The following is a 13511-nucleotide window of genomic DNA, read 5'->3' on the forward strand; positions in this document are numbered from 1 at the left end:
TACCTTAAAGAGGGTATTTCGGTCCTACCTAATACCGATGATCATGTGCTAAGAACAATTAAGTAGGGTTGGTTCGATGACTATGAGGATGATGATCGTATGACTGGTTATTAATAACGGGTAGAAGTTGTATGATGATGATTAGTAGGACTTGTTATTATATATGATGATGCATGATGCGCGCATGAAGAGTTATTATATATCAGCGGGTGAAATGAACATGGATTGGATTGAAGTGAAGGCAACATGCATGTGGTGCATGTCGAAAGTAGTACAATCCAAACTTGATCAAGTTAGGATTAGTATTACTTTCGACATGCACCACATGTTGCCTTCACTTCAATCTAAGCCATGTTTAGGCATAGCAGTACGTAGCGTTGGTAAACCAAGCACGGAGATATAAGAGAGGACACTTCTCTCTAATAGCTACCTAATAACAACCTAAATTAACCCCCAAAACCCCTAAATCAGCCCCTTTCAAAAAAAACCTCAGCTCCAGCCAGATGCTGACGCATGGATGCCTATTAGTCCCGGTTGGTGTCACCAACCGGGACCAAAGGCTCCCCGGCCTGGGCTGGCCGCAGCGGCCACGTGGAGGCCCATCTGTCCCGGTGTGTAAGAACCGGGACTAAAGGGTTAGGGCATTAGTAACGATCCTTTAGTCCCGGTTCAAAAACCGGGACAAAAGGCTCTTACCAACCGGCACAATAGGCCCTTTTTCTACTAGTGGAGCCGAACCGGTACTAAAGGAGTCGACTTTTAGTCCCCACTCTTTAGTGCCGGTTGCGGAACCGGCACTAAAGGCCCTTACGAACAGGTGATAAATTCCGGTTTTGCGCTAGTGCCCGGGAAAGGGATTCGAGACCCACTGATTAAGATGGGTTTAAAGCCCACTGGTATAAATACCAGAGTATTTTTTTAGCAATGTATAAATACCGGAGTAGGGAGTGGACCCATCAAACTAATTTGGTGGTCACGTACGCGCATCGGTTGCAGGCCCCAAGTAACTGGGTGTTTGCTAGAGTAGCATTAGATTTCACTTAGACGCTGACTGCGCGTCCATAGGATGAGGCCACTCGATGGCGCCGTCGCGCTCTCACTTCATCAGCGGGTCGGTGTTTATTATGCCACCCCACACATGAGTGGTATCCGCGTCCAACCACTGCAACAAGCAGCAGCTAACCACAGAAAGCTCATCTACCAGAGAAAGTTCCAGCTGTTCCGAAACTATACGTGGACAAGTCGCCTGAAGAGTACGTATAAACTGCAGGTTTCAGCAAGCTCCAGCAGGTAGTCAGTCTGCATGCCATAATGGTGCCATGCAACCGCGGGAGATGACGCCGCGCCAACCTTGCCGGCTTCCCTAGCTAGTAGCTAGGCATATATATACAGTTAATCACAAGGCACTGTGTTGTGTGTTCTCATTTCTGCCACCGACGCCTCCCGTGATCGGCTAATGGCTCGCTCGGTCCCTGGCCGGCTAGCTCTCTTCTGCGTCTTGGCCTCCTGCATTGCGCTCGCGGCCGGCACCACCGTCGCCACCCGTCCAAGCCGGCGGGGCCTCGGCGTAAGCGACAGCCACGACGGAGCGGTCGCAGTCGGGGTTGGCGGTGGCGGCGGATACGATGACAGCTTGATGCCCCGGCCGGCGCCGTCGTCCGAGCCGAGGGCGTGCCAGTTCGAGAACGAGCGGCTCTACAGGGCGTACCTGGTGATCCAGAAGTTCAGGAAGACGGTGATCTGCGACCCCAAGGGCGTCACCGCCACCTGGGCCGGCACCGACCTCTGCGGCTCCTACAAGGGCTTCTTCTGCGGGCGGCCCATCAACGTCAGCGACCGGACCGTCGCGTCCGTCGACCTCAACGGCTTCAACCTGCGGTCCGACTCGCTGCAGGGCTTCGTGGACGGCCTGCCGGACCTGGCGCTGTTCCACGCCAACTCCAACAACTTCGGCGGCGCCGTGCCCAACCTCCGGGGGCTGCAGTACTTCTACGAGCTGGACCTGAGCAACAACAAGCTGGCGCCGGCCCCGTTCCCGACGGACGTGCTGGGGCTCACCAACTGCACCTTCATCGACATCCGGTTCAACAGCTTCTTCGGCGAGCTGCCGGCGGGGCTCTTCAGCTCCTTCCCGGAGGTGGAGGCCATCTTCGTCAACAACAACCACTTCTCCGGCCAGCTCCCGGACAACCTCGGGGACTCGCCCGTCAACTATCTCTCCCTCGCCAACAACGACTTCACGGGGCCCATCCCCTCCTCCATCGGCCGCGCCGCTGACACGCTCCTGGAGGTGCTCTTCCTCAACAACAGCCTCAGCGGCTGCCTCCCCTACGAGATCGGCCTGCTCGCCAGGGCCACGGTCATCGACGCCGGCACCAACCACCTCACCGGCACCATCCCGCTGTCGTACGCGTGCCTGCGGAGCGTGGAGCAGCTCAACCTGGCGGACAACCTGCTGTACGGCGTGGTGCACGACTCGCTCTGCCGGCTCGCCTACGACGGCCGCCTCGCCAACCTCACGCTCTCCGGCAACTACTTCACGTGGCTGGGGCCCTGCTGCTGGGACCTGATCAGGGAGGGGAAGCTCAACGTCGACCGCAACTGCATCCTGTGGGCGCCCAACCAGCGGTCCTTCCAGGAGTGCGCCGAGTTCTTCCACGACAACTGGGCCAGGATGACGTGCCCCGTCAGCAAGTACGTGCCGTGCCACCCCAAGTGGTACGGCGTGGACGCGGCCAGGGAGGAGGCCGCGGCGGCGGAGGAGTACAAGTACCGGACCTACTCGGCGTTGCACCCGTAAGGGCCAGCCCTGCCGGCGAGGGCAGCCCCACGTACGCGGCCGGTACACTTGTTAAAGAGGGCGAAAGCACTGCGCGTCTCGTGAGCTTACCCGCACGACGCAGCTACTTGGTCGTTGCGACTGCTGGTCTCTGTCCCACATTGTTGTTGTTTGTACTTTCTAGTGTTCCCTTTCTCATCGACTATTACGGTCCGCTTAATTCAGGTGCTTGCATGCCCGGCATGTCTGGCTAGGTACGTACGTGGTCACAAGTGACTGTTTTTTTTCCTCCTCTCAACGAATCATAATGATGTAATAATTCAGATCATTTTGTAGCAAGATAAAAGATTTTGTCATTTTCACTGATTAAGAAAGTAGTTCAAGACAAAGGCCGCTTTGAGGCGGTAAATTATTAGTAGTGCTCATACGGCATTAAATTGCGCAAATGCTTAGCACCCGCGCGCCCGTAAGGAAACTTCCGCTTTGATCTTGTCACGATGACGATCGTTGGGGCGAAGGCATTGCAGAAAACCTTCGTGTTGCGTTCCTTCCAAATTTCCCAAGAGATTAGTGCCTCTTTGATTCGTAGGATTCTAATCTTTTGGGATTGGCATGACATGTCCATCTCAATCCTACAGGATTTTGGTTTGTTTGATTGCATCATAGGAGAAACAAAGGATTCTCATAAAGAGGTTTGAATGGATGCTAGAAATCCTATGGGAAGTAGTACAATGAAATCCTTAGAAAATATTCCTACAGGATTCAATTGAAGGAAATATGCCCTAGAGGCAATAATAAAGTATTATTTATTTCCTTGTATCATGATAAATGTTTATTATTCATGCTAGAATTGTATTAACCGGAAACATAATACATGTGTGAATATATAGACAAACAGAGTGTCACTAGTATGCCTCTACTTGACTAGCTCGTTAATCAAAGATGGTTATGTTTCCTAGCCATAGACATAAGTTGTCATTTGATTAACGAGATCACCTCATTAGGAGAATGACGTGATTGACTTGACCCATTCCGTTAGCTTAGCACTCGATCGTTTAGTATGTTGCTATTGCTTTCTTCATGACTTATACATGTTCCTATGACTATGAGATTATGCAACTCCCGTTTACCGGAGGAACACTTTGTGTGCTACCAAACGTCACAACGTAAATGGGTGATTATAAAGGTGCTCTACAGGTGTCTCCAAAGGTACTTGTTGGGTTGGCGTATTTCGAGATTAGGATTTGTCACTCCAATTGTCGAAGAGGTATCTCTGGGCCCACTCGGTAATGCACATCACTATAAGCCTTGCAAGCATTGTGACTAATGAGTTAGTTGCGGGATGATGTGTTACGGAACGAGTAAAGAGACTTGCCGGTAACGAGATTGAACTAGGTATCAAGATACCGACGATCAAATCTCGGGCAAGTAACATACCGGTGACAAAGGGAACAACGTATGTTGTTATGCGGTCTGACCGATAAAGACCTTCGTAGAATATGTGGGAGCCAATATGGGCATCCAGGTCCCGCTATTGGTTATTGACCGGAGACGTGTCTCGGTCATGTCTACATAGTTCTCGAACCCATAGGGTCCGCACGCTTAACGTTACGATGACAGTTTTATTGAGTTTTGATGTACCGAAGGAGTTCGGAGTCCCGGATGAGATCGGGGATATGACGGGGAGTCTCGAAATGGTCGAGACGTAAAGATCGATATATTGGACGACTATATTCGGACTTCGGAAAGGTTCCGAGTGATTCGGGTATTTTTCGGAGTACCAGAGAGTTACGGGAATTCGTATTGGGCCTTAATGGGCCATACGGGAAAGGAGAGAAAGGCCTCAAAAGGTGGCCGCACCCCTCCCCATGGTCTGGTCCGAATTGGACTAGGGAAGGGGGGCGCACCCTTCCTTCTTTCTCCTTCCCCCTTCCCTTCTCCTACTCCCACAAGGAAAGGAGGAGTCCTACTCCCGGTGGGAGTAGGACTCCCCCCTATGGCGCGCCTCTCCCCTTGGCCGGCTGCCTCCCCCTTGCTCCTTTATATACAGGGGCAGGGGGGCACCCCAGAGACACAACAATTGATCCTTGAGATCTCTTAGCCGTGTGCGGTGCCCCCCTCCACCGTATTACACCTCGATAATACCGTTGCGGAGCTTAGGCGAAGCCCTGCGTCGGTGGAACATCATCATCGTCACCACGCCGTCGTGCTGACGAAACTCTCCCTCAACACTCGGATGGATCGGAGTTCGAGGGACGTCATCGAGCTGAACGTGTGTAGAACTCGGAGGTGCCGTGCGTTCGGTACTTGATCGGTCGGATCGTGAAGACGTACGACTACATCAACCGCGTTGTGATAACGCTTCCGCTGTCGGTTTACGAGGGTACGTGGACAACACTCTCCCCTCTCGTTGTATGCATCACCATGATCTTGCGTGTGCGTAGGAAAATTTTGAAATTACTACGTTCCCCAACAGTGGCATCCGAGCCTGGTTTTATGCGTTGATGTTATGCACGAGTAGAACACAAGTGAGTTGTGGGCGACATAAGTCATACTGCTTACCAGCATGTCATACTTTGGTTCAGCGGCATTGTGAGATGAATCGGCCCGGACCGACATTACGCGTACGCTTACGCGAGACTGGTTTCACCGTTGCGAGCACTCGTTGCTTAAAGGTGACCAGCGGGTGTCTGTCTCTCTCACTTTAGTTGAACCGAGTGTGGCTACGCCCGGTCCTTGCGAAGGTTAAAACAGCACCAACTTGACAAACTATCGTTGTGGTTTTGATGCGTAGGTAAGAACGGTTCTTACTAAGCCCGTAGCAGCCACGTAAAATATGCAACAACAAAGTAGAGGACGTCTAACTTGTTTTTGCAGGGCATGTTGTGATGTGATATGGTCAAGACATGATGTGATATAATGTGTTGTATGAGATGATCATGTTTTGTAACCGAGTTATCGGCAACTGGCAGGAGCCATATGGTTATCGCTTTATTGTATGAGATGCAATCGCCATGTAATAGTTTTACTTTATCACTAAGCGGTAGCGATAGTCGTAAAAGCAATAAGTTGGCGAGACGACAACGATGCTACGATGGAGATCAAGGTGTCGCGCCGGTGACGATGGTGATCATGACGGTGCTTCGGAGATGGATATCACAAGCACGGTGCTTCGGAGATGGAGATCACAAGCACAAGATGATGATGGCCATATCATATCACTTATATTGATTGCATGTGATGTTAATCCTTTATGAATCTTATCTTGCTTTGTTTGACGGTAGCATTATAAGATGATCCTTCACTAAATTATCAAAGTATAAGTGTTCTCCCTGAGTATGCACCGTTGCGAAAGTTCTTCGTGCTGAGACACCACGTGATGATCGGGTGTGATAGGCTCTACGTTCAAATACAATGGGTGCAAAACAGTTGCACACGCGGAATACTCAGGTTAAACTTGACGAGCCTAGCATATAACAGATATGGCCTCGGAACACGGAGACCGAAAGGTCGAGCGTGAATCATATAGTAGATATGATCAACATAGTGATGTTCACCATTGAAACTACTCCATCTCACGTGATGATCGGACATGGTTTAGTTGATATGGATCACGTGATCAATTAGAGGATTAGAGGGATGTCTATCTAAGTGGGAGTTCTTAAGTAATATGATTAATTGAACTTGAATTTATCATGAACTTAGTACCTGATAGTATTTTGCTTGTCTATGTTAATTGTAGATAGATGGCCCGTGCTGTTGTTCCGTTGAATTTTAATGCGTTTCTTGAGAAAGCAAAGTTGAAAGCTGATGGTAGCAATTACACGGACTGGGTCCGTAACTTGAGGATTATCCTCATTGCTGCACAGAAGAATTACGTCCTGGAAGCACCACTGGGTGCCAGGCCTGCTGCAGGAGCAACACCAGATGTTATGAACGTCTGGCAAAGCAAAGCTGATGACTACTCGATAGTTCAGTGTGCGATGCTTTACGGCTTAGAACCGGGTCTTCAACGACGTTTTGAACGTCATGGAGCATATGAGATGTTCCAGGAGTTGAAGTTAATATTTCAAGCAAATGCCCGAATTGAGAGATATGAAGTCTCCAATAAGTTCTTCAGCTGCAAGATGGAAGAGAATAGTTCTGTCAGTGAGCATATACTCAAAATGTCTGGGTATAACAATCACTTAATTCAACTGGGAGTTAATCTTCCGAATGATAGCGTTATTGACAGAATTCTTCAATCACTGCCACCAAGCTACAAGAGCTTCGTGATGAACTATAATATGCAAGGGATGAGTAAGACAATTCCCGAGCTCTTCGCAATGCTAAAGGCTGCGGAGGTAGAAATCAAAAAGGAGCATCAAGTGTTGATGGTCAATAAGACCACCAGTTTCAAGAAAAAGGGTAAAGGGAAGAAGAAAGGGAACTTCAAGAAGAACAACAAACAAGCTGCTGCTCAGGAGAAGAAACCCAAGTCTGGACCTAAGCCTGAAACTGAGTGCTTCTACTGCAAGCAAACTGGTCACTGGAAGCGGAACTGCCCAAAGTATTTGGCGGATAAGAAGGATGGCAAGGTGAACAAAGGTATATGTGATATACATGTTATTGATGTGTACCTTACTAATGCTCGCAGTAGCACCTGGGTATTTGATACCGGTTCTGTTGCTAATATTTGCAACTCGAAACAGGGGCTACGGATTAAGTGAAGATTGGCTAAGGACGAGGTGACGATGCGCGTGGGAAATGGTTCCAAAGTCGATGTGATCGCGGTCGGCACACTACCTCTACATCTACCTTCGGGATTAGTTTTAGACCTAAATAATTGTTATTTGGTGCCAGCGTTGAGCATGAACATTATATCTGGATCTTGTTTGATGCGAGACGGTTATTCATTTAAATCAGAGAATAATGGTTGTTCTATTTATATGAGTAATGATAGTGCAACTTATTTGTGGCACTGTCGTTTAGGTCATATCGGTGTAAAGCGCATGAAGAAACTCCATACTGATGGACTTTTGGAACCACTTGATTATGAATCACTTGGTACTTGCGAACCGTGCCTCATGGGCAAGATGACTAAAACACCGTTCTCCGGAACTATGGAGAGAGCAACAGATTTGTTGGAAATCATATATACAGATGTATGTGGTCCGATGAATGTTGAGGCTCGTGGCGGATATCGTTATTTTCTCACCTTCACAGATGATTTAAGCAGATATGGGTATATCTACTTAATGAAACATAAGTCTGAAACATTTGAAAAGTTCAAAGAATTTCAGAGTGAAGTTGAAAATTATCGTAACAAGAAAATAAAGTTTCTACGATCAGATCGTGGAGGAGAATATTTGAGTTACGAGTTTGGTCTACATTTGAAACAATGCGGAATAGTTTCGCAACTCACGCCACCCGGAACACCACAACGTAATGGTGTGTCCGAACGTCGTAATCGCACTTTACTAGATATGGTGCGATCTATGATGTCTCTTACTGATTTACCGCTATCGTTTTGGGGTTATGCTTTAGAGACGGCTGCATTCACGTTAAATAGGGCACCATCAAAATCCGTTGAGACGACGCCTTATGAATTGTGGTTTGGCAAGAAACCAAAGTTGTCGTTTCTTAAAGTTTGGGGCTGCGATGCTTATGTGAAGAAACTTCAACCTGATAAGCTCGAACCCAAATCGGAGAAATGTGTCTTCATAGGATACCCAAAGGAGACTGTTGGGTATACCTTCTATCACAGATCCGAAGGCAAAACTTTTGTTGCTAAATTCTGAAATTTTCTAGAGAAGGAGTTTCTCTCGAAAGAAGTGAGTGGGAGGAAAGTAGAACTTGATGAGGTAACTATACCTGCTCCCTTATTGGAAAGTAGTTCATCGCAGAAACCAGTTTCTGAGACACCTACACCAATTAGTGAGGAAGTTAATGATGATGATCATGAAACTTCAGATCAAGTTATTACTGAACCTCGTAGATCAACCAGAGTAAGATCCGCACCAGAGTGGTACGGTAATCCTGTTCTGGAAGTTATGTTACTAGACCATGACGAACCTACGAACTATGAAGAAGCGATGGTGAGCCCAGATTCCGCAAAATGGCTTGAGGCCATGAAATCTGAGATGGGATCCATGTATGAGAACAAAGTATGGACTTTGGTTGACTTGCCCAATGATCGGCAAGCCATTGAAAATAAATGGATCTTCAAGAAGAAGACTGACGTTGATGGTAATGTTACTGTCTATAAAGCTCGACTTGTTGCGAAAGGTTTTCGACAAGTTCAAGGGATTGACTACGATGAGACCTTCTCACCTGTAGCGATGCTTAAGTCTGTCCGAATCATGTTAGCAATTGCCGCATTTTATGATTATGAAATTTGGCAAATGGATGTCAAAACTGCATTCCTGAATGGATTTCTGGAAGAAGAGTTGTATATGATGCAACCAGAAGGTTTTGTCGATCCAAAGGGAGCTAACAAAGTGTGCAAGCTCCAGCGATCCATTTATGGACTGGTGCAAGCCTCTCGGAGTTGGCATAAACGCTTTGATAGTGTGATCAAAGCATTTGATTTTATACAGACTTTTGGAGAAGCCTGTATTTACAAGAAAGTGAGTGGGAGCTCTGTAGCATTTCTGATATTATATGTGGATGACATATTACTGATTGGAAATGATATAGAATTTCTGGATAGCATAAAGGGATACTTGAATAAGAGTTTTTCAATGAAAGACCTCGGTGAAGCTGCGTATATATTGGGCATCAAGATCTATAGAGATAGATCAAGACGCTTAATTGGACTTTCACAAAACACATACCTTGACAAAGTTTTGAAGAAGTTCAAAATGGATCAAGCAAAGAAAGGATTCTTGCCTGTGTTGCAAGGTGTGAAGTTGAGTAAGACTCAATGCCCGACCACTGCAGAAGATAGAGAGAAGATGAAAGATGTCCCCATGCTTCAGCCATAGGCTCTATCATGTATGCAATGCTGTGTACCAGACCTGATGTATGCCTTGCTATAAGTCTAGCAGGAAGGTACCAAAGTAATCCAGGAGTGGATCACTGGACAGCGGTCAAGAACATCCTGAAATACCTTAAAAGGACTAAGGATATGTTTCTCGTATATGGAGGTGACAAAGAGCTCATCGTAAATGGTTACGTTGATGCAAGCTTTGACACTGATCCGGACGATTCTAAATCGCAAACCGGATACGTATTTACATTGAACGGTGGAGCTGTCAGTTGGTGCAGTTCTAAACAAAGCGTCGTGGCGGGATCTACATGTGAAGCGGAGTACATAGCTGCTTCGGAAGCAGCAAATGAAGGAGTCTGGATGAAGGAGTTCATATCCGATCTAGGTGTCATACCTAGTGCATCGGGTCCTATGAAAATCTTTTGTGACAATACTGGTGCAATTGCCTTGGCAAAGGAATCCAGATTTCACAAGAGAACCAAGCACATCAAAAGACGCTTCAATTCCATCCGGGATTTAGTCCAGGTGGGAGACATAGAAATTTGCAAGATACATATGGATCTGAATGTTGCAGACCCGTTGACTAAGCCTCTTCCACGAGCAAAACATGATCAGCACCAAGGCTCCATGGGTGTAAGAATCATTACTGTGTAATCTAGATTATTGACTCTAGTGCAAGTGGGAGACTGAAGGAAATATGCCCTAGAGGCAATAATAAAGTATTATTTATTTCCTTGTATCATGATAAATGTTTATTATTCATGCTAGAATTGTATTAACCGGAAACATAATACATGTGTGAATATATAGACAAACAGAGTGTCACTAGTATGCCTCTACTTGACTAGCTCGTTAATCAAAGATGGTTATGTTTCCTAGCCATAGACATAAGTTGTCATTTGATTAACGAGATCACCTCATTAGGAGAATGACGTGATTGACTTGACCCATTCCGTTAGCTTAGCACTCGATCGTTTAGTATGTTGCTATTGCTTTCTTCATGACTTATACATGTTCCTATGACTATGAGATTATGCAACTCCCGTTTACCGGAGGAACACTTTGTGTGCTACCAAACGTCACAACGTAAATGGGTGATTATAAAGGTGCTCTACAGGTGTCTCCAAAGGTACTTGTTGGGTTGGCGTATTTCGAGATTAGGATTTGTCACTCCAATTGTCGGAGAGGTATCTCTGGGCCCACTCGATAATGCACATCACTATAAGCCTTGCAAGCATTGTGACTAATGAGTTAGTTGCGGGATGATGTGTTACGGAACGAGTAAAGAGACTTGCCGGTAACGAGATTGAACTAGGTATCGAGATACCGACGATCAAATCTCGGGCAAGTAACATACCGGTGACAAAGGGAACAACGTATGTTGTTATGCAGTCTGACCGATAAAGATCTTCGTAGAATATGTGGGAGCCAATATGGGCATCCAGGTCCCGCTATTGGTTATTGACCGGAGACGTGTCTCGGTCATGTCTACATAGTTCTCGAACCCGTAGGGTCTGCACGTTTAACGTTACGATGACAGTTTTATTGAGTTTTGATGTACCTAAGGAGTTCGGAGTCCCGGATGAGATCGGGGATATGACGAGGAGTCTCGAAATGGTCGAGACGTAAAGATCGATATATTGGACGACTATATTCGGACTTCGAAAAGGTTCCGAGTGATTCGGGTATTTTTCGGAGTACCAGAGAGTTACGGGAATTCGTATTGGGCCTTAATGGGCCATACGGGAAAGGAGAGAAAGGCCTCAAAAGGTGGCCGCACCCCTCCCCATGGTCTGGTCCGAATTGGACTAGGGAAGGGGGCGCACCCTTCCTTCTTTCTCCTTCCCCTTCCCTTCTCCTACTCCCACAAGGAAAGGAGGAGTCCTACTCCCGGTGGGAGTAGGACTCCCCCCTATGGCGCGCCTCTCTCCTTGGCCGGCTGCCTCCCCCTTGCTCCTTTATATACGGGGGCAGGGGGGCACCCCAGAGACACAACAATTGATCCTTGAGATCTCTTAGCCGTGTGCGGTGCCCCCCTCCACCATATTACACCTCGATAATACCGTTGCGGAGCTTAGGCGAAGCCCTGCATCGGTGGAACATCATCATCGTCACCACGCCGTCGTGCTGACGAAACTCCCCCTCAACACTCGGCTGGATCGGAGTTCGAGGGACGTCATCGAGCTGAACGTGTGTAGAACTCGGAGGTGCCGTGCGTTCGGTACTTGATCGGTCGGATCGTGAAGACGTACGACTACATCAACCGCGTTGTGATAACGCTTCCGCTGTCGGTCTACGAGGGTACGTGGACAACACTCTCCTCTCTCGTTGCTATGCATCACCATGATCTTGCGTGTGCGTAGAATTTTTTTGAAATTACTACGTTCCCCAACATCAATCATGTGAATCAAACAACCAACATAGAAAAAAATACCTAGGGGTTTTAATCCTCCAAAGTTCCTACGAAAATCCTTTGAATCATTAACAAAAGGGAGCACCTTACCATGTTAAGATCTTCTGAGAACGGTACCGGTCCACCACTCCCTAACCGAGCCTAGCCGATGGGGTCCTGGACTACGGGGTACCACAATGTCGTCTCCTATCCAGGAGTGCTGGGCTAAGGACCCCCCGCGGCGGTTAATTACTGGGCCTCTTCGGGCAGCCCATGACGTATACAAGGAAGATTCCACAAGACTTGTCACACAAGATGAGGACTATTCTAAATCATAGGCCTCTGGTACACTATATAAACCGAGGTGAGGCTAGTCAATAGAACATAATTTTTAGATAAGAGACATTCACGTACAATCGAATAAATCATCATGTACATTGTACCCCATCCAGAATCAATACAACAGAAGCAGGACGTTAGGATTTACCTCTTCGAGCGGGCCCGAACATGGGAAAAAATCGTTTCCCTCTTTGTCCTTTTATCATCTAGCCAAGATCACCAGCTTGGGACCCCTTACCCGAGATCCCCCGGATTCAACCCCGACATTGGTGGCCCATACAGGTCCCTCTAGTACTCATCGTGGCCCATACAGCTCCGGTACGATCTACGCCCTGGAACGGATCTTCGTCACCAACTCGGCTGGCCACCTCGGCCAGGCTGAGGACTATGCTCAGGTCGTATTTGTAAGAGATCGGTGGGCATCTCCATCAACATAAACTTCAATATCAACCGAGATCATGGAAAAATGCATCCATGGAGCCCCGGGGCTCAACGTCAACATTGCCCTCACGCAGTTTCTTGACAGCAGATTCGTTTCGGCTCTCCCCGCCTTCTCGAGTATCGCTTTGACGATTGCTTTGGTGTAATTGTGTGGAACTGAGCCTACAACGACCCTATAAAATTTCATCGCGTTTTGATGGAGGAATCTCCGACAATCGCCGATATACCGAAGCCCTGTCGGATCTGGACAGGAATTTGCACGAGTTTGGGGCGAAGAGTCCAGCACTCAACTCAGATATCTTTTGGAAGATCCAACCGTTCTGCGGAATTCCTATGTCGACAACCCTTCAAAATTTCAGCTCGATCGGACGGTTCAAACTCCACCGACCATCCGAGGAGTGCATCAATTCTATAATAGGTTTCTACGCGAAAACGAATCCGGCCAGTGTTTATCCTTTTTTATGAACGTTTACCGGACATCCTTTTTTGAGGATTTTTTTTATAAGGTATTGTGCTTTGTTCTCAAACACGTGCTTTCAAATTTGAAGACTTTCCCGAGGTGATCTTCATCGCCGCACCGATGTCAAACG

General features: G+C 47.5%; 1 protein-coding gene across 1 annotated transcript; it reads left to right on the forward strand.

Moving 5' to 3' along the window:
• The first annotated feature begins 1332 nt into the window (after nucleotides 1-1332).
• LOC109747887 (uncharacterized protein At4g06744-like) lies at nucleotides 1333-3135 on the forward strand. Its single transcript, XM_073508799.1, has one exon. The coding sequence runs from the start codon at nucleotides 1457-1459 to the stop codon at nucleotides 2798-2800; it is 1344 nt and encodes a 447-aa protein (XP_073364900.1). The 5' UTR covers nucleotides 1333-1456; the 3' UTR covers nucleotides 2801-3135.
• Nucleotides 3136-13511: the final 10376 nt, after the last annotated feature.

The sequence above is a fragment of the Aegilops tauschii genome, chromosome 2, assembly GCF_002575655.3.
Source record: "Aegilops tauschii subsp. strangulata cultivar AL8/78 chromosome 2, Aet v6.0, whole genome shotgun sequence".
Classification (NCBI taxonomy): domain Eukaryota; kingdom Viridiplantae; phylum Streptophyta; class Magnoliopsida; order Poales; family Poaceae; genus Aegilops; species Aegilops tauschii.